The 22252-nt window shown below is 38.6% G+C and overlaps 1 protein-coding gene across 3 annotated transcripts in view; it reads left to right on the forward strand.

Annotated features, from left to right (window-relative positions):
- LOC107581717 (E3 ubiquitin-protein ligase SMURF1-like) overlaps positions 1–22252 on the forward strand; it is a 75664-nt gene that overhangs the window by 49186 nt on the left and 4226 nt on the right. The window contains exons 3-17 of one of the 3 annotated variants that reach the window (XM_016267354.1): positions 934–1042; positions 1213–1346; positions 1505–1570; positions 2476–2551; positions 2775–3013; positions 3759–3843; positions 5837–5983; positions 6304–6505; positions 9498–9601; positions 9864–9978; positions 10189–10367; positions 17191–17328; positions 17686–17806; positions 18259–18460; positions 18955–19039. In XM_016267354.1, the coding sequence (XP_016122840.1) occupies positions 934–1042; positions 1213–1346; positions 1505–1570; positions 2476–2551; positions 2775–3013; positions 3759–3843; positions 5837–5983; positions 6304–6505; positions 9498–9601; positions 9864–9978; positions 10189–10367; positions 17191–17328; positions 17686–17806; positions 18259–18460; positions 18955–19039 (2002 nt within the window). The remainder of the gene's footprint in view (positions 1–933; positions 1043–1212; positions 1347–1504; positions 1571–2475; positions 2552–2774; positions 3014–3758; positions 3844–5836; positions 5984–6303; positions 6506–9497; positions 9602–9863; positions 9979–10188; positions 10368–17190; positions 17329–17685; positions 17807–18258; positions 18461–18954; positions 19040–22252) is intronic. The other 2 variants (XM_016267355.1, XM_016267356.1) reach the window with 2 other exon arrangements.

The raw sequence follows: 22252 nt of genomic DNA on the forward strand, positions 1-22252 counted from the left end.
CCATGTCTTCCACCTTTTTTATGTAGGCTACGGAAATCACGCTTTCTTTCTCCCAGTTTCCCTCACAGACGCGTAGACGCAGGTATTCACACGCACTTAGTCTCTCTCTCTCCCTCTCTCTAATAACCGCATTAGACTGCATTAATAACTGCGTAAGCCTGCATATCAATGGCTCAAGCTTCTGTTATCAGCTCTAAAATGACGTTTTGGAATTTGAAACGGAAGGTTTGGGATGAGGAGCTATGCGTTTTAAAACGAACACTAACTAGTGTAAATGTAGCCTAACAGATGTGTAAACTGAAGACTATTTGAGCTTTATTAAAACTATTTTGCACTGATTTATTGTGTTGGTTACATTTTGTTCCTTTGTGCAGTGGCTCATGAGATTAGTCTTTGAGTTTGTCTAAACATTAACAAGCTGAAAAATAAAACCAAAGTTTTTATTTTTTTAGATAATGTAATCGTGTTAAAATTGATTTCATAAAATTGGTATCGAAAAAAGTATCGTTCAGGAACCGGAATCGAAGTCAAGGTATCGGTATCGATATCGAAAAATTTTTAACGATACCCAGCCCTAGGTGGAACACAAATTTAAAATAAAAAACTAGCAACACATCCTAGTGTATAGGCCTATAACTAAAAAAAAACGTGCATGTAAAATGACTTTCAGAGACTTTGTGCAAGCGATTCTGTAATTTGGCAACTGAAAGTCAGTTGCTCCATGGTCATTCTTTTTGGTCTGGCGATCTGTAAAGCCATCCAAATATTTGCAGTCTATCTAAATTTTTGCAGCTGTCATTGTGGAAGCTGCTTAGCTGTCCAGATTGCAGATTGCAGTTTTTTTTCAAAGGGCAGTGTGAGGACAGTGTGTGACGGCTGAGTTTGTCCTCTGTTGTTTATTTGTCTTCCTGCCACACTGTCGTTCTGCTGCAGGGTTGCCTGATCCTTTCGCCAAAGTGGTGGTGGATGGCTCGGGTCAATGCCACTCTACAGACACGGTCAAAAGCACATTGGACCCCAAGTGGAATCAGCATTACGACCTGTGAGCAAATTCCTCTATAAAGTTACTGACGGCTAAATTTTATTTTCTGTTCTCAGTAGTATTCATGTTGTTGTGTAGTTTTGTTCATTTAGTTCATCTTTAAAATGATGGAAACAATATTAACTAGTGATTTTAAAAGGAGGAAATTGCTAAAGAGAGTCTTTCCGCAGGTATATTGGGAAGACCGATTCCATCACCATTAGCGTATGGAACCACAAGAAGATCCATAAGAAGCAGGGTGCAGGTTTCTTAGGCTGTGTGCGGCTCCTGTCCAACGCCATCAGCCGACTAAAAGACACCGGCTGTGAGTGTGATACTTTTATAGCCTGCCATAATCTCTTCATTGTGCCATATCACAGTCGTTACATGTCTTCATTAAATTTGTGTTAAGCTGTATATCTGTAGTCTATAAAAGTTTGATGGCCTAGTTTAATTACATCTTGTCATTTATCTCACCATCAGACCAGCGTTTAGACTTATGCAAGTTGAACCCATCTGACAGTGATGCTGTCCGTGGACAAATCGTTGGTACGTATTAAACACTGCAGGTAGAACTTGTACAGAATTTTTCAGATACAGTGGGCCCAGTGTATTTAGCCACTTCGGTGACACTTTTAAAATAAGTATGTATTTGCACTAGATAATAAAAATTGTGTTTATTTTAAAAAAAGATGTGGAGTTTTTTCATTCAAAACATTTAAGATGAAATTTGACTCATTAAAGTGAAGTTAGTCCAGAGAAAAGCATTATTTGTTTGTTTTATTTTGTAATTTTCTTGTGTGACATTGAAGTGTCTAAATTCAAATGTCAGCTATCAAACTAATGATAGTTTATTTTCTGTTTATTTTAAAGAACACGAGTGATACAAGTCCACTTGATAACACTAGTGGAGTTTTTTCATTCAAAACATTTTTAAAGCAGCACTATGTAACTTTTGGCGCTCTAGCAGTTAATAAACAGAACTGCACACATCCCGCGGAAGAACATTCCAACCGGAGCTTCTTCTCTAAGTTTATGTCTATGGCGATTCACGCAGGTATGTGTTACTCCGCAGCGGTGACGACCCGACCAGGCTACAATAGTCCAAATATAAGTACTTATTATAAGTGTACCGTAGTGATTCGGAATAAGACAAAAACGCGGTTTGGAAGATGAATTCATGATGTACTCGCTCATTATATACATTTTGCAAATTTTGAACACAGAAAAAGTTACATAGTGCTGCTTTGATGAAATTGGGCTCACTAAAGTGAAGTTAGTTCAGAGAAAAGCATTATTTGTTTGTTTTTTGTATTTTCTTGTCATTGATGTATCTAAATTCAAATGTCTACTATCAAACTTATGAAAAATAAAATTGCTGAATCAGTATTTGACTAAATGAAGATTCTTCGAACTAAATGACTTTTCTTTAACCATTTACTTCATTTTTGTAGTGAGTCTGCAGACCAGAGACAGAATTGGCAGTGGAGGGCCTGTGGTCGACTGTAGAGGACTGGTAGAGAATGAAGGGTGAGTCAACTGTTTGTCTTAGAGGATGGGGTTTTTTTTTGTTTGTTTTTTTTTTTTTTAGCATGGACTGGCTACCTGCCCAGATAAAGCACTTTATTTGAGCTTCCTAAAGATCTGTTAGTTTCACAGTTCATCACTGTTTTGATCATCAATACCAAGACCCATTGAAATGTTTGTGTGGCTGTATGTGTTTTAACAACTGCTCTGTATGTGTATGTTTCAGGCCTGTCTTTGAAGACTCGGGACCCGGGCGACCTCTCAGCTGCTTCATGGAGGAGCCCATGCCATACACAGATCCTACAGGAGCCGCTGGTGGGGGCAACTGCCGTGCACTTGAGTCGCCCAATCAGGAGCAACGGCTCCAAGCACAACGCATCAGAAACCAAGATTCCAGAGGGCATGCACACACCCCCCAAAACAGACCACACGGACCCCAATCCCCTGACCTCCCTGAGGGCTATGGTAAGATAGAACGTTAGAAATAGGTCAGGATGGTCGATTAGTAAAAATGTAGCCGATCTGATTGTTTTAGCTTATTATTTTGTATCTGTGCTTTAAAACACAAAACTGGTACTGCCATCAGAGCACTACTTTTATAACAAATTCACTTTTTTCAGCACACTTCAACTTGCCTGGTGTGAGCAATTTTCCTGTCATTATGTATAATCTGCAGGCCAGTGGTTTTTTTTTTTGAGGGCTTGTCAGTTTTGTGCAATAAGGTATAAACAGATTTATATAAATATTTAACTATAAAACTGTCGTTTTGCACATCCCCTGTGCGTATACCTGATCTCTTACCCACAGTACTGCTGGAGTCCATTGAGACTAATACAGCTTAGCGATCAGGGTAGAGGCTACTAAAGTGCATTGAACTGGAGAGACTGAGCTCTGAAAGGAGTCTATTCACTCTGGCACTTTGGCCCGCATTACACAGGTGGATCGGCTGTGGTAAAGCCCCTCATTGGAGTGTAACCCTGCCTGACCCTGTTGGTGTTGTGGTCGAGTCCTCTACCATAACCAGTGGACGGCGCCAGTGTAATTAAATCTCAGACTAGACATGCCACACTAGCTGTGTGCCGTCTGAGAACTGGAAGCTCAGCATCCTGTTGCAGTAGCCCTGGCTCTCGTTCAGGTTACGTGTAAACTGGCATCTGGGTTAGCTGTGGCTCATTCACTCTTGACGTGTCTGTTCTCTTTTCTAATGCAGAGCAAAGAACCACCGTGCAAGGCCAAGTCTATTTTCTGCACACACAGACTGGCGTGAGCACCTGGCATGATCCCAGAATACCCCGGTAGGTTTAATCACCACCCGCCTTTGCTGAAATAACGATTGCCCCAGTTTGATTGCTCCTTGCTGCTTTTGTGATATCACTCTAATCGTAGCACTTTAATGTCCACAATCAGCTAACTTGATATCCAGCAATCTCACTTAATAGCTGCTACTGTTGACATTGTGAAGCTTAATAATTTGCTCATCATCATAATAATGACCTCAGAAGCATGAGGAAAGGGACGCGAAAAGAAGCCTATTAGTGAGAAGAGCAGGGTGGGAAATCAACACATGCCACCAGCTAAATGTAGACACTTTTTGTGCAGTGGCAGGTTGTTTTGCCTTAACAGTAGGGTTGGATATCAAGAACCGGTTCCAAATTTCCAATAATCGGGTATTCGATAAGACATAAGTACATTTCGATTCCGCTTAACGATTCCCGCGTTCGCATTTTAATGGGATTTTAAACTATTTAAGTGCAGGAAGGGAAAGAACTTGCACACTGTTTGCGTGCAGCGCACACATCTGAAGCGTGAGCACAGAGAACAGTGGTCCCGATGCATGTTCCCAACCTGTGTCCGTTCTCGAACTGTTCCGTGCATTTCCATAAAGGTTGTTCCGGGCCAGAACTGACTTCTCTTTCACATTTTTCGACCAGTATGCACAAAATATGTCGGTATATCATCATAAACACAGCCGTTTTCTTGTCTTAAGTGAACGTAAACAGATGAGAAAGAAAACGCATGTGTAACAGTATTTTTAGATCTGTGTGTGTTCGGTGTTAAAGAGACAGCCGTCTAATAAACGTGCTGCCTATCATTAATGTTAATCAAAGAACAAAAGAAAATCATTAACTGACTGAATATCTTTCGTAAATTTAATGAGAATTAATATTTTATTTATGAAAAGAAAACTATACAGTGTTTTTAAACTTTTGATTTCAATTTCTGTACCTGACATTTGTTCAGTTTTATTTATTTATGCTATTGCTAATTAATTTGTTTACTTGTCTTTAACAAGTTAATGTTTGAAATTTATATTAGTCTAGTTGTTTTTTTCTGTGGTATTTTTTTGATAAAACCATAGACATAAAACAGATTAAGTATGTTTGACATCTAAATATTTGACTTAAAATTTGTTAAATGGATTTTTTTATCTTATTGGAATCGGAATTAGGAATCGATAAGAATCGGAATCGATAAAATTCAAACGATACCCAACCCTACTTAACAGTCACTATTGCATGTGACCTCTTAAATGAGTCAAATAGCATGCTTATATATTCAACACACACATGTGAGCATGTTTTGAAGTTCGCTATTTGTTTTCATCTTCAGTTTCGCCAGCATCTCTTTAAGGCAAGTCTCGGTCCACTTGGTGGATGTCTTTGTAATGCTCCTGGGCAGCTTTTTTTAAATTTGGGAAAAAAATACTAGCTCTGCTTGCATGGAGAAAATTGACTTTTTAAAAAATAAATTAATACTTTTATTTGGCATTAATTTGATCAAAAGTGAAAGTAAAGTCATTTATGCTACAAAAGATTTCTGTTTTTAAAAAAATGCTGTTCTTTAGACCTTTCAAAGAATCCTGGAAAAAAAGTATAGTGGTTTCCATGAAAATATTAATCAGCCCAACTCCTAAATATTGATAATAGTAAGAGATGTTTCTTAATGATTTCTTAAGGATCATGTGACACTGTAGACTGAAGTAATGGCTGCTGAAAATTCAGCTTTGCCACCACATGAATAAATGACATTTGAAAATATATTAATATAAAAACATTCATTTTAAAATGTAGCAGTGTTTCATAATATTAAGCATAATAGATTTCATTTCAAACATTAAAAACTCTTACCCACTCTTTTGAAATTAACAAAAGCATAAATGGTTAGTAAAATCTGAATGTCTATCAAATTAGGGCACTCACCCCTGCAAGAGGATAGAAAGAGACAGAGTTTTGGGGCACCATTATATGTGTTGAGCACCAGGTGTGATGGGTGCGCTTGCTCCTTCAGGGATTTGAACAGCGTGAGTTGTGAGGAGCTGGGCCCTCTGCCGCCCGGCTGGGAGATCAGGAGCACTGTGTCAGGACGAATTTATTTTGTCGACCACAATAATAGAACCACGCAATTCACCGACCCCAGGTTACACCACATCATGAGGTAAAACATCTTTCACATCGGCTCTGCTCATAACATCCGATTACTCATCCCAGCTCTTAAATTATCCTGTTAATTATTCACCGCAATGAATAAATCATCCTTGTGTAATTAAAGTCGCTAGTATTGATAATTGCTTGCTTGTTTAAGGGTTTAGTAAATTAATTCTTAACATTTATTTAATTCCTAATCGTCCCTTGTGGGAGTGTAACCCAAATAATGCATGAAAATGCCATGGTCCAGTGGCTTGATAAACTGCTATCAGTGTTTGGATGTATTGGTACACATGTGACATTTGTGTGTGTTTTGCATGTGATGAGCAGCCAACACTCTCAGGTGAAGGAGTCGAGCCAGGCTCTGCCCGTACAGATAGAAGTTGGCATGGAGGAAGGTGATGGCGAGTTACCGGTGCGCTACGAGAGAGATCTGGTCCAGAAACTGAAAGTTCTCCGCCATGAGCTCTCCCTGCAGCAGCCTCAAGCCGGCCACTGCCGCATAGAAGTTTCCCGCGAGGAGATCTTTGAGGTACTCGCAGTCACACAGCTGAATAATGCCAGTCGTGTAGTGCATGCATAATTTAGTTCTAACAGCACTGTGGAACTGTTTTTGTCATGGGAAGTGACTAGGGATGCATCACGATTAGGTTTGCACACTGATGTAGAGCCCTGCACTGGCCTCATATTTAGGCCCTAGCCCGGCCCGTGTCCCACAGCTTATCAGAATTACTGGCCCGAGCGTGTCTTTTTTCCCCCTTTTCCCAAAACAGCTTATACTACTGTTTCAGCTATTTAAATAGTTCAGTTTTGTATGTAATAGCAAAGTGATTATATATATATATTTTTTTTTATGAAGTTAATTAAAAAAAACGTTTGGAGCATTGTTTGTTCGTTAAATATACGTTTTTGTTTTTTTTAAAGTAACGACCAAGCGGCCAGCGGCAGATAGTGAGCCTATGTTTGATCAGTTTAGCCCAGTGATGGGCAAACTTGACCCTTCCAGGCCACATTCCTGCAGAAATTTGATCCAACCCTGATAAAACTCACCTGCCTGTAGCCTTCTAGTTGTCTTGAAGACAATGATTAGCTGGTTCAGGTGTGTTAGATTAGGGTTGGAGCTAAACTCTGAAGGAAAGTGTCCTGGAAGGGCCAAGTTGCCCACCCCTGATTTAGCCTTCTCAAATCAACACTTGCCTAAAATTAAATCTATAGATATAAAACAGTTCAAGCATATAACAGTGTTTAAACGTTAAACCTAGATAAATGTGCGCTATATCCGATAGTTTGTGCGGAGAGTGGAAGCTGAAGCGCGCTTTGCAGGACATGGAGGCGCCAGCGCGATCACTTGCATTTTTTTCAGTGGATACGCCGTCATTTTTGCTCATAAATGTAAGAGTAATACATCATTCATAGCTGTAAAGGGTCTACTTTTATTTGTGTGCACTCACAATATCAACAAAACGTTGTGCTTTTATAAAATAAAGAAAACAAACATGATGCGCTTTCTGCCGTCTCGTCTTCAACAGGAGCGCTTCACAAAAATGAACAAAAACGCAGCGAATACATGTCTCACAGACATGATAAATATATCTATAGAAAGCTTTACATTACTACTTAACGAAATAAAACCAATCAAAAACAAAAACTCTTTCATTATAATCATAATCCGTAAAGATGCACTTCTCTCTAAAGGTGCGTCTAATGAGGAGATGGCGAGTCAGGATCGGCAACTTCATCCTTGCGACACAGACTCAGAAAACACTAGTTTATTAGTAAATAACTCAAATATCTCCTTACTATTTCCCCCTGTCACATTTATGGTAATTACTTTTGCCGGTGCTTTGCGGGAAGCTTAAGCCTATTGCTTGCATTTGAATGCAGAACTGTTCAGCTGCGCTGACGGCACGCACCATACATACTGCTGCTGCGGGACACTAAACACCGTCGAGCCGCTCTTGACAGTCACGGTAGCACGGTCTTGTGTTGTTTCCACCAGCGAGGCAATTTTTTCATCACTAATTGATGGATGTCTAAAATATAAAAAATAAGGAGAAGCCTAAAACAGGCCCGAGGCCCGGCCCTCGTTTGAACTATGACGTGAAAATTGGCCCGAAGCCCGGCCCGAGGGGTGTAAAAAAGTCGGGGCCCATCGGGCCCGGGCTGAAATGCAGGGCTCTACTCTGATGCTTGCTTTTTGGTTTCCAACAGTAGGATGCCATTATCAGTATCTTAAGTAATGCTGCAGTTTTTAGTCACAGCAATATGAGACTGAGATCATTTTAGGAGAGCAAGTCTATAATTTTTTTATTTTGTACTTTAATACACGTCACTGGTATTCCTGTGCATGACTCATCAGTGCACATTATTCCAAAGAAAAGCAAATGGGTTGTAATCTTTTATCCCCCCCCCCAAAAAAATATATATATATAAAATTTATATAAAAATAAAATTGTGAAATATTATTAGCATTAAAACTCTTCAGTCACACTTCATGGTCCAATTCTTACCATTAACAAACCATTAACTATGACTTTTACCTCAAACTCCTAATTTGCTGCTTATTAATAGTTAGTAAGGTAGTTAAGTTTAGGTATTGGGTAGGCTTAGGGTTGTAAAATATGCTCATGCAGAATATGTGATTTATAATTACTAATAAACTGCCAATATGTTAATAATAGGCATGCTAATATGTAGCTAGTTAATAGTGAGAATTGGTCTCTAAATACTAAAGTGTTACCGTCTTTTCTATTTGAGTGTTTTTTTTTCATGCAGTTTTTTCCCATGATGGCAAAGCTGATTTTTCTGTCTGTGGTGTCACATGATTCTTATTTATATTATTCTAATATTTTGATTTATTAATCCATTTCTCGTTAATGTTGAAAACACTTGTGCTTCCTAATGTTTTTGTAGAAACTGTGGTACAATTTGAATTTGAAATGTATAATTTTTTTATAACATTATAATTGTCTTTACTGACACTTTTAAACAATTTTTATGTCCCTTTGTTGAAAAAGTATGAATTTCTTTAATATCATATTGACCCCAATCTTTTGAATGGTAGTGCAGTAACTTGCTATTTGAAACCTTCCTTTGAAACATTTTTTGAATGATAATAGCTATAATAGCCAAAATGTACACATTTTAAGCTAGTTTAAGACAATGTTTTTACTCAGAAAATACATTAAAATACATTTTTAAAAAGATCTCTCCTGAAAAATTTTAGAATTTTTATCATAGATTAAATTACTAGATTCTATGATTTTTTTATCAGTGCTATTGTTGTTACTTGTTTTTGTATAGTGATTGCTTCTTAAGAAAATGGTAAATTATTGTAAAAGATGTATTGAAATGATACTGTTAATGTTGTCATGAATATAGCCTTTGTTGCTGATATGGTGTTAAAACATAAATACATTTAAGCTAGTTTAAAATTGGTTTCATTTATAACTTAATTCATAATTTATGTAAATGTATTGTTTCACTCAGAAATATGTCTCATTTCTGTTCTATCTGTGCAATAGGAGTCTTATAGACAGATCATGAAGATGAGACCCAAAGACCTGAAGAAGCGGCTGATGGTGAAGTTCAGAGGAGAGGAGGGGCTGGATTACGGTGGAGTTGCTAGGTAGCATATGAATCTGTTCCATGCGAAAGGTTCTCATTAATTAATTTCCCCTGTGCCTCATTATTCCCCCATCTCTTTTCATACGCCAGACTTGACTTTATAATTTCAACAGTTTAGGCTGAATCTCAGCCAGGCTTATCAGCATGCAGGGTATCGTGTTCATGGTATTGCAGGTGTTCCCCTGTTGAGCACAGAGTTTAGACTGAACTGCAGCCAGCAAGACTCAGATATGAGTCCTATCTGAATTCCTGTCCTGTTCCAGGGAATGGTTGTATCTCCTCTGCCATGAGATGCTGAATCCATACTACGGCCTGTTTCAGTACTCGACTGATAACATCTACACACTACAGATCAACCCAGACTCATCCATCAACCCTGTAAGTCATGCGGCGACCTGTGCTTGGGATTTCTCTTCTAAACAAGACCCAGTAAATCAGTATGTTATGAAGACATTTAGCATAGGCTGTGCTTCTTGGACCTCACAACATATGGTCGTCATGTGTGCTTTAAAAGGTTCACCAAGCGGTTCTCTGCTGCTGCAGTGTCTCATTAAACTTCCTCTCACGCCCTCTGCTGTTTTTTTTCAGGACCACTTGTCCTACTTCCACTTTGTTGGGCGGATTATGGGTCTGGCTGTTTTCCACGGGCACTACATCAATGGAGGCTTCACCTTGCCCTTCTACAAGCAGCTCCTGGGGAAGCCCATCCAGCTTTGTGACCTTGAGACTGTGGACCCAGAGCTGCACAAGAGCCTCGTCTGGATACTGTGAGTGAATTTTATAAGAAATGTACTGATCAATTTCTGTTGAATTAAATTTATTTTGCTTAAAGAAAATCAGGTTCAGGAGAGAGTGCTTATATTTCTCACAGACTTTTCTATACCACTGTTGTGCTTGTCCCACATTTAAAGTAAAGACTTTGGAATTACACAAGCCTGAATGTGACGCATCTATCATCTGGCTAAAATTGGATTTCAAAAATAAGCAACCTTTTCCCAATTTTTTTACAATAAAATAACAATAAAAAAATGTCTACAGCACCAGTTAAAGGTTACACCAGTTTGTTGTTATTAGGATTTTTCTAATTTTATAAAAATAATAATACAATAGAATAATAAAACCATCCAAATTATGTAATGACACAAGTATAGAATATATAGGAATTAGGGCTGGGCAAGGTAACGCGTTATTGCATTAACGCATTAATTAACGCGGACAATTATTTTACCGCGCATTAACGCTGTTTTTTTTATTTTTATTATTATTATTATTATTTTGAAAGCCGGTTGCTCACTGGCTCTGAATACACATACAGACAAACCATGGGTCACTGGAGGGGTGGGATGTTGATTAGTACTGGCTTGGGATGGGTGTCATCACGCGTCTCAACCAGTGAGAGCATTTGGGGTGGGCCTAAGACTGCAGCAGCGCTCACATGAAAGTTCCCGATAAAATTATTTAGGCTAAGCATCAACATTAACAAACCACTGTTCACTGTTATTTTTAACAGAAAAGAATGCAATGAGCTCGTAATCACGACTTCATAAGTGGGCAATAGGAAGTTTCTGATAGCATGTGAAGACAGCAGAGAAGCACTCTCACTTAGCACAGTGGAGTGCATCGTTTTGTTAACTTTGTGGTTTTTTATTTTGAGTCGTTTGGGATGCGGTAACACGGCCCTGCTTTACAGATCTATCACTTTTGCCGCTAGGAAATGTACATGCAATCATGCTGCACGTATCGGAAGTTCCGCGCTCTGGCCCACCTCTTCCAACCAAGCCAAGGCTGGCTAAACGAGCGGCACGGAGCAATCACACTAGTCAAATGAACCTGGCTTTGGGGGTTAAATGCGCTGGGGCGCGGTTAAGATTGCCTAGTTCAATTCAATTCAAGTTTATTTTGTATAGTGCTTTTCACGATGCAAATCGTTGCAAAGCAGCTTTACAGAAAATTCTACATTATATTTAGTAATAGCTTATCAGTGGTGACTATCTCAAGTTGATGTCCATTATGGTAAAATTTGGTAGTTTTGTATGTTATCTGAAGGTTGGCATCATCTGAGGTCCTCTGGGGGGTTGGCATCATCTCTTCTCAGGTGTTCGGTCATCTCAGGTCTTTGTAAGGGCTGGATCCAGACTGAAGCTTGTGTAATTCCTAGTTACCACAGGATGCCAATCCAGTGGCAGAAGCAGAGAAGGTAATAGAGAAAAATTAGTGTAGCTGCTGTTCCAACTAAGCAAAAAAGGATGTGTTCAACCCAAGCAAAAGAATGAAAATGTGCATTTGATCAGATGTAACTGAAGTACAAGGTTATGAGATACATTATGTGAATGCTTGGCTAAAGAGATGTGTCTTTAATCTAGATGTAAACAGAGAGCGTGTCTGAAATAGAGAGTGACACGGGAGTGGATTTTCAAACCTCTCCCGTCCCACTCCCACAAAAAAAAATCCCGTCCCAATCCCACGAAAAAACTGGGGGGAAATCCCATCCTGTCCCAATCCCGGAAGAATGACTCCCATTCCCTCCCACTCCCGTGTTGTTGTTTTTTTGGCCGGAATCTGTCAGTTACAGTGGAAAAAATACAGTACAGATCACATCATGCCCACTTTAGTTGAATAAAAATCCCAAATGTAGTTTTTTGTTATTTTATTAAACTGAAAGCCAGCTTAAACAATGCACAGTGTACATTGCACACACATTAAATTTCATGTAAATCATCCATGCTAACACACGTTTTCTATTAGATTTTTTTTTTCATTTGAAAGTAGACATATAGACAGATATATTTGTCATACACAGAGTTTCGAAGTTTCTCGCTCAAGTTCACAGACCGAGACTGCAAAAAGCGCATCCTGTTTGCTTTAATTATTTTACAGAAGCGCAACGTTTTGTTGTTATTCTGAGGGCACACAAATAAACGTACAGTTTTTACATCGAAAGATGTATTACTTTTTTCTGTATGACCAAAAATTTCTGAGTATTTTAAGAGCAAGTGAGCGCACCGGTGCCTCCATCTGTCCTGCAGTGAGCGCGCTGCTGTTCAGCTTCCACACAGACACTTGAATAGTGCACATTTCTGTAGGTTAACATTAGATTGAGCGGCCATGTAAAGTTGTTACTACATGCCACACCAAAGCAAACAGGAGGAGAGCATAAAGAGACGAGGCAACTAGAATTGAGTTCAAAATTAAAATATACAGTTTATAGTTTATTTATATAAAAGGTATATTTGTGTATAAAGTTGGTTATCATAGTGTTATTACGATTCCCGGTCCTGCCCACTCCCACTGACATTTTTTCCTTTCCCATCCTAATCATGTGATTTTAATAGTGATTTTGTTTCCCATCCTGCGGGATTCCCGAAAAAATGTCAGCCTCTAGTCTGAACCCCGAACGTTATCAGGAAGGCTATTCCAGAGTTTGGGAGCCAAATGTGAAAAAGCTCTTATCTCCTTTAGTGGACTTTGCTATCCTAGGAACTACCAATGGCGCTTTTCCACTGCATGGTACAGTTCGGTATGGTTCACTTTTGGGGGGGTTTCCACTATGTACAGTACCTGGTACCCGGTACTTTTTTCAGTACCACTTCGGTTGAGGTTCCAAGCGATCCGTAACGTTACCAAAACGTGACGTGTAAACGTTGTTGGTCACTGATTGGCCGGAGAGAATCGTCACTACCTGCGTCATTGAACTTGCGACACAAGACACAACAAATCTGCTAGATTTAAATCAGCACAGCCAGCGAAGGATCGTTTTGAACGAGCGCACCTTTTTTTAACAACCAAAAAATGGTTTTGTGGTCTGTTGAGGAAGTACCAGACATTCCTCTCGTTGATAGCTGAGGAGCGGATCCAGCAAGAGCTTGATGGGGTGATGCGGAATGAAAATGTTTTTCTGGAGTCACGACAGTAGAGGCGGAGCAACTATAACAACATCTGAATAATCCCGCCCACTCTAAAGCGGTACTAAACTGCAGTGGTAACACAAAGCGTGCCGTGCCGAGTCGTACCACGCAGTGGAAAAGCGCCACAAGGGTCTTGAGTTTTGCGACCTTAGGGAGTGGGATGGATTGTAGCGCGATAGAAGACTAGTTGGGTACGCAGGAGCTAAACCAATTAGGGCCTTAAAAGTAAGTACTAATATTTTGTAATTGATACGGAACTTAATAGGTACAGTAGCCAGTGCAGAGAATGTAAAATTGGGGTAATATGATCGTATTTTCTTGACCTGGTAAGGACCCTAGCAGCTGCATTTTAGACTACCTGTAGCTTGTTTATTGAAGATGCAGGACAACCACCTAGCAGTGCATTACAATAGTCCAGTCTAGAGGTCATGAATGCATGAACTAGCTTTTCTGCATCAGAAACATGTAGCATGTTCCATAACTTGGCAATGTTTCTAAGATGGAAGAATGTTGTTTTTATAACATGAGAAATATGATTTTCAAAAGACAAGTTGCTGTCTAATATAACACCAAAATTTTTGACTGTAGAGGAAGTAACCGTGCATCCGTCTAGATGCAAATCGTAATCAACTAGATTCTGTGTACTGTTTTTTGGTCCAATAAGTAATATCTCTGTCTTATCCGAATTTAATAGGAGAAAATTATTGGTCATCTAGTCTTTTACATTTTTAACACATTCTGTTAGCTTAGATAATTTTGAAGTTTCATCTGGTCTTGTTGAAATATATAGTTGAGTATCATCTGCATAACAATGTAAACTAGTCCCGAATTTTCTAATAATATTACCAAGGGGCAACATGTATATTGAATATAGCAGAGGGCCTTGGACAGATCCTTGTGGCACTCCATACTTTACTGGATTTAATTGAGATGATTCCCCGTTTAAATAGACAAAGTGATAGCGATCGGAAAGGTAGGATCTAAACCATCTTAAAGCCTGCCGTTGAATACCTGTATTAGGGGTGTGCCGGTATGAGTATCGGTACCGAACAGTTCACGGGGGAAAATTGCAAATGGAAGTGATCATCCCTATCCCCTTGGAGTGGGGACTTTGGAGTGAGCAGGGCACGTGCGTGCCATTATGTAGTCGTTTGGAATGCACTTGGCAAAGGGAGCGACGTAATTTCCTCATTATCTTCAGCTGGCATGTTCCTGTGACAACGCAGCACGGTGTCCGTCAGCAGATTCGCTGATGGACACGGGCATAAAAAGTAGTTTTATATATATATATATATATTAGTTTTTATATATTATATAGCATATTTAAAAAAAAAATTTAAAATATAAAATGTATGTTTATTTGCAACAGTTATGCTAACAACAATAAAAAGACATTTATGACAGTAAAACAGCGACATCTGCTGACGGACACCGTGCTGCATTGTTACGGGAACATGCCAGCAGAAGATAATGAGGAAATTACGTCGCTCCCTTTGCCAAGTGCATTCCAAACGACTACATAATGGCACGCACGTGCCCTGCTCATTCCAAAGTCCCCACTCCAAGGGGATAGGGATGATCACTTCCATTTGGAATTTGCCCCGTGAACCGTTCGGTACCGATACTCGTACCGGCACACCCCTAACCTGTATAGTTTTGTAATCGATCTATGAGTATGTCATGATCTATGGTGTTGAACGCAGCACTAAGATCAAGCTAAACTAGCAATGAGATGCAGCCTTGGTCTGACTCAAAAGCAAGTAATTTGTCATTTTAACAAGTGCAGTTTCTGTGCTATACTGGGGCCTGAAACCCGACTGAAATTCTTCATAGATAAAAAATTTTTGCAGGAAGGAGCACAATTGAGCAGACAACTTTTTCTAACATTTTAGACATAAACGGAAGATTTGAAATGGGTCTTTAATTTGACAGTTCACTAGGATCTAGTTGTGGTTTCTTAATAAGAGGCTTAATAACCGCCAACTTGAATGGTTTTGGGACGTGATCTAGAGATAACGACGAGTTAAGAGTATTGAGAAGCGGTTCTTCTGCTACTGGTAACAACTCTTTCAGTAAATTAGTGGGTACATTATCTAATAAACATGTTGTTGGTTTAGATGCAGTGATAAGTTTATTTAGATCTTCCTGTCCTATAGTTGTAAAGCACTGCAGTTTTTCTTTGGGTGCAATGAATGAAGCTGAAGTATTAGATGCTGTCGATTCTACATTTGTTATGGTATTTCTGATGCTATCTATTTTATCAGTGAAGAAATTCATAATGTCATCACTACTAACTGAGGGAATATTTTGTTTGGGTGACTATTTATGTGTGATTATTTGTTAATCTAGCCACTATGCTAAATAAAAACCTTGGATTGTTTTGGTTATTTTCTTTGAGCTTGCGGATATGCTCAGCCCTGGCAGTTTTTAGAGCCTGTCTATAGCTGTACATACTGTTTTTCCATGCAATTCTAAAAACTTCCAAGTTAGTTTTTCTCCATTTGCTTTCAAGATTACGAGTTTCTTTCTTGAGAGAATGGGTATTGCTGTTGTACCATGGTGCAGTACGTTTTTCTCTAACCTTTTTTAATTTAATGGGGGCAACAGCTTCTAATGTATTAGAAAAGATAGTGCCCATATTGCTAGTCATTTCGTCTAGTTCATTTGTATTTATGGGTACAGAGAGCAGTTGAGATAAATCAGGCAGGTTATTTCTGAATCTATCTTTAATGTTTGGAAAAATAGTTCTTCCTGGGCGACAACGCAGAGCCATATAGTTAATATCAGTAATACGCAGAATGCACGATACAAGGTAGTGGTCAGTAATATCATCACTTTGAGGTACTATATCTATATCGTTAAGATCAATTCCATGCGATATAATTGAATCTAGTGTATGATTAAAACGATGAGTGTGTCTGGTTATGTTTTGCTTGACTCTAAAAGAGTTCATTAAGTCTGTAAACGCAAGTCCTAACACATTTATATTATCAACATGAATGTTAAAGTCTCCGACAATTAGTTCTTTATCAACAGTAACCAATTGGTCTGAGGAAATCTGCAAATTCTTTTAGGAAATCTGTATACGGCGCTGGCGGTCTATACACAGTACCCAGAGCAAGAGATAGGAGAGATTTCTTTTGCATATCTGACAGTGTAACATTAAGCAGAAGTATTTCGAATGAGTTAAACCTGTATCCTGTTTTCTGAGGAACATTGAGAATATCACTATATATTGCTGCAACACTGCCGCCACGACCAGTCGGACGGGGCTCATGCTGGTCGTGGCCTAATGTGCGCAATACACTACTTTTGAATTCATTATTGAATTTTGTACATAATGTGATTAATCGCAGACAATCATGCGATTAATTGCGATTAAAAAAAATAAACATTGGCCAGCACTAATAGGAATTATTTTATTTATTTATTTAATTGTATTTACTGCTTTTAATGTATGCTAATTTAAATGTAAAAAATTTTTTTATAAGAATATAATGAAAATCACCATTGTAAATATCGGGAATTACAACCAAAAATTGACAAAAAGTGAAATGTCCAGATGTGTTTTGGGTTCAGTGGTGACAAACAAACAGCTTCATATTTATTTGTTGTTAATGGGTAGACGGATGAATGTAAGCAACAATATAAATAACTTTGCTATATTTGTCTTTTGTCTTTTTAGAGAGAATGACATCACATCTGTTTTGGACCACACCTTCTGCGTAGAACATAATGCTTTTGGCAAATTCCTCCAACATGAGCTGAAACCAAACGGCAAGAACATCCCGGTTACAGAGGAGAACAAGAAAGAATATGTGAGGTATGAAGAGGTGCACACACTGGTGCTAACCAGACACAGCAAATTCATGATCACGCTCTCAGAGAAAGTCATCCAGCAGAGGGCAGCAGTCACATGGCTAGTTGGGCTTGGCAGAGGTTTTAGGAGCCTCATTGCTTTTTCCACTGTCAATTTGATTGAGTGAACCCTGGATATATAAGCGTCCGCTCAAGAATATTAGTGGAATGTCAATTTTTATGGGAGTCTTTATTGTGTGCGAGTCATTGCCAAATAGAAATGAATCAGAGGTTGTTAATGGAGGACTGTGGGGTGCAGATGCCTCTTAGTGATCTCCATGTTCCACTGCAGCTGTCTAATGATTGATTGTGTCTCCGTTAGGCTGTATGTCAACTGGAGATTCATGCGTGGCATTGAGGCCCAATTCCTTGCCCTGCAGAAGGGCTTCAACGAACTCATACCACAGCATCTGCTCAAGCCTTTTGACAACAAGGAACTTGAGGTAATTCAGATATTTCAGATACACTGAATGGATAGACTAGTGTCAGAAGGGGGGAGATGGAGCATTTGTGTTATATAATGAATAGGAGAGTCATAACACTAGATATGACATTTCAACCAAATATTTGATTTTTTTTTTCAGCTGTAATCAGAGACATTATTAAAACATACACTTATTGCTCTTATAGAAGCTATTAGGAATGGTGAAATCATTAAATGAACATTATAAATGTCTTTTTACTGTACCTTTTTAGAAAGAATGCATTAAATTAAAGCCGTAATTTTTTACTGACCCCCAAACTGGAGGAGTAGTGTATCTCTATCAAACTTACTCAATCAAAGGCCGTTCCCTGCTCCCTCTTCATTTTGTTTCGATTCACCTCACTATCAGTAAATGTGATGAAGATTTAAAGTAATCTTCAAAAATAATTTTTGTTTCTCTCTACATTGTAGCTGATCATCGGAGGTTTGGGCAAGATCGATCTGAACGACTGGAAGGCCAACACACGGCTGAAGCACTGTGTGGCTGACAGTAACATAGTGAAGTGGTTCTGGCAGGCAGTAGAATCGTTTGACGAGGAGAGGAGAGGCAGACTGCTACAGTTTGTCACAGGCTCCACACGTGTCCCTCTACAAGGCTTCAAAGCACTGCAAGGTGGCTAATGGATAAGCCATGTGCACTTTCTTTACTACACCTGATAGATGACAGATTGCGCCTGTCAATGTTAAGCTTCCTAGTCTTAATCCTAGTGAGAAATTCCCTAAAGGCAACATGAAACCAGAATGTTTCAATTGTCCCTAAAGTTATGCACAATTCATTAGTGAATGTTATTCTGAAGCAAAACATTTACATGTGCATTATGAAACAATTTTTTCGTTATCTGAATGATTTTTCTTTATCCATTTTAATTGATAAAGCAGTAACCTAACATGTTTAACGTTCCCTGTACAAACAAAAATATCAAGTTTAAAATATCAACCCTGCATTACATCTTGCTGAATATTCTGATTTACGGTTAACAGTATGAAAGCAAAATGAGTTGTGAATGTGATTTCATGTTGTCTTTTTAAAGTAGTTTGTGTTCATGCTCACTTCTGTTGAGTGTGATGATTTGGAGAACAGTGATAACTAGAATGTATCTTTGTAAGGTTCTACAGGTTCTGCAGGACCAAGACTCTTCACTATTCATTTAATTGATGCCAACACAGACAACCTGCCCAAAGCCCACACATGGTAAGATTTAGTCTTAATTGAAGATACTGAAAGCATACGTTTTTTAAATAATGTAATACACTCTACTGTTGTCTTGTTATGAGGAATCAAACTTTCCTTGATATTTTGAAACAAAAGACTGTTTTCAACATTAATAATAATAAGAAATGTTTCTTGAGGAGCAAATCAGCATATCAGAATGATTTCTGAAGGATCATGTGACACTGAAGACTGGAGTAATGATGCTGAAATTCAGCTTTACCACCACAGCAATAAATCATATTTTTAAATATACTAAAATTGAAAATTAAGTTATTATAAATTGTAATAATATTTCACAATATTACTATTTTACAGTATCTTATAGGGTCAAATAAATGCCGCCTTGGTGAGCTTAAGAGACTTTTTTTCTAAAAAATAAAAAAAAAACAGACTGCTAACTGTGACCCTCTAATGCAGGGGTTTTCATCCTGTTGGGTGAGCAGCATCAGTTAATTCAGAGACGTTCTCTTGAGAATTTATGAATATGCATTAACAAATCTTTAGCCATCCACTAGGGGGCAATCTGACTCCCACTGCTAGTCGACAGTTAGAGCAGAGTTGGCTAGAGTATCAGTCATGCTCAGTGTTGCCAAGTCCGCGGGAATTGGGCTACTTTAAAAGGGTCATATGATGCTGCTAAAAAGAACATTATTTGGTGTAATGAAATGTGTTTATGCGGTTCAAGGTTCAAAAAACATTATTTTCCACATACTGCACATTATTGTTTCTCCTCTATGCCCCGGCTTTCTGAAACGCGGCGATTTTTACAAAGCTCATCGGTCTGAAAAGCGAGGTGTGCTCTGATTGGCCAGCTATCCAGTGCGTTGTGATTGGCCGAATACCGAAAGCGTGAGACGGAAATGTTACGCCCCTTTCCATATTGTGATGATGCCCTGTCAGGCCGGAGCGATGATTCAAAAACATGAAAACCCATTATAAACGAGGCATTCGTTGCATCCAGTGGGGACATAATTATGCATTGCGTCGCGCCGCGTAAACATAAAACCATGTCTGCATTTGTGATCGAAGAAATGACAAACAACAAGCCCTACTCTACACTGCCCAAAAAACTTGCTTTAAATATATAAAATATAAAAACTCTTTAAATATAAAAGACGTACTTACAGTCTTTGAGTCAGAACAGCTGGCATTGTAGTCTACTCTACCAGGATCAGGAAACAGTCCTCCATAAAATGTGCTGCACACATCCGAATATTTGGGTTGAAGTGTTCTGGAACAGTGTTGTAAATACAACTTAACCACTGATTTCTAGTCGTGTCCATTTTTGGAAGACCAAAGTAGTTTCGCTTTCACAACGAAACAGCGTCACACACCGCGGCCTACAGTGAGCAGAGGCTGGGGTCTAGCGTGAGGAACGGCGGGTGGGCTAGAGTGAGCAGAGGCGGGTGGGCTTGAGAACAGCGCGGCCGGCGATTCTCTGAAATCCAATCACGGATTGGCATGTTGTTATCTCAGAAACAGGCTCAGCCATCACATTGAATCAGGTAAACTGGTTATATATTTATGTTTCAGTATAATTACACACGCTATACCAGGGGCGGTTCTAACACCCGTTTTAGGTGGGTTTCAGCCCCCCTATCTGTCACCTTAACCCCCCAAAACATCTTAAACTCAAACTTCGTTCCGCAAAAAAATCTTAAAGATCAGGCCAGTGCTGCTTCCTCAAGAAAGTTTTTCATTCTCACGTGTTTTAAGTCTTGTCAGTTTAAACATTATGTAATTTTAAGCCATTTAACCCCAAGACATCTCAATGCGCTACTCACGCGCTGTGATAAAGCGTTTCTAGTGAAATTAGACAAACTTGGGGGGAGCGCATGTCCTAAAAGGTTGAAAACCCCTGCTCTAATGCAGAGGCGGACTTAACCAGTAGGCAAAGGTAGGCGACAGCCTTGGGCCCCCAAAAGCCAAGGGCCCCCTAAAATGCTTTTTATATGCGAGATGCGCGTTCAGTGCGGACGCACAAGTGGTTGCTGTGGTGTTCATTACCACGACAACCGTCTGTGCGTCCGCGTTGAACGTGCTTCTTAGCAAAAGTAGGGCGATATAGAAAATGGAGATGGAATCCCGGAATTTATTCATAAAAACGGAATTTACTGCGTAACGCGGAGTGTGACGGAATGAATGGCGCAGACGCGCGTTTCGTTTGCTAGTTTGCTATTTAAGCACACGCAACGCTCACGGTTGTCGTCTGTAGTAGCTAAATAGTATTTTTTCCATTTAATATTCACATACACTAGTCCATATCGCGGTTTGATTGAAGTGTACTGAATTGCATTTGATTTATTCATTCAATATTTGACGAATTCCGTGACATTGCTCGTTACACAGTAAACTTCTGTTGTGTAGCATTTTGAATGTACAAAAATGAAAGGGTTTGTTTAAATTTCATTGGGATAAAAGATAGATTAATGTTTTCACCTTCATTTGATTACCAGAAAAATGAAAATACACAACACAGAATTTCTAAAAAATAAGTAAATAAAATAAAAATTTCATAGGGCCCTATTATTGTATACAAATTAATAAATTAAGTTGTTTTTATGAATTCAATTAATTAGATATGTTTTTGATTAAACAATTAAAATGGAATACTGAAAAATTTAAATAAAAAAAGAAAGCGCAGAATTTGGGCCCTAAGAATGTAATTTTTGTTAAACATTTAATAGGCCTAAATTGCTGTTAAATTAAACAAGTTTCATGATTTAATTAATTAGACATGTTTTTTGTTAAAATTTTATATAATCATCCAGAAAAATTTAAACGAAAAAAAAAACTGAATCCAGAAAAATTTAAACGGAAAAAAAGATTTTGGAAAAAATAAAACTTAGGCTAATTTGGGAAAAATTAAACGGATTTCATAGGGCCCTACAAATATCATGCATCTGAAGCTATAATTGTAATACTAAGCAACAGTGCATATTATATAGGGCCTATTTAAATTTTTTTAAATAGCGCTCACTCGTTTTTGTGAAAGACCCAAGAAGGACCACAGTCACTTTCCGCACAGGCACACTTCATGTTTGGTTGAAATAATCCTTAAGCATGTCAATTTATAATTTCCTTCAGTTTAATTTAAATGTGCAATTAAAATAAATAAAAATAAATGTATATTTGAAAGTTTAGAATTAGACAGCTTTGCGTTGTGTAGACAATTGCATAGTGAAAATTACC

Source organism: Sinocyclocheilus grahami, unplaced genomic scaffold (assembly GCF_001515645.1).
Source record: "Sinocyclocheilus grahami isolate Dianchi unplaced genomic scaffold, SAMN03320097.WGS_v1.1 scaffold37.1, whole genome shotgun sequence".
NCBI classification, from domain to species: domain Eukaryota; kingdom Metazoa; phylum Chordata; class Actinopteri; order Cypriniformes; family Cyprinidae; genus Sinocyclocheilus; species Sinocyclocheilus grahami.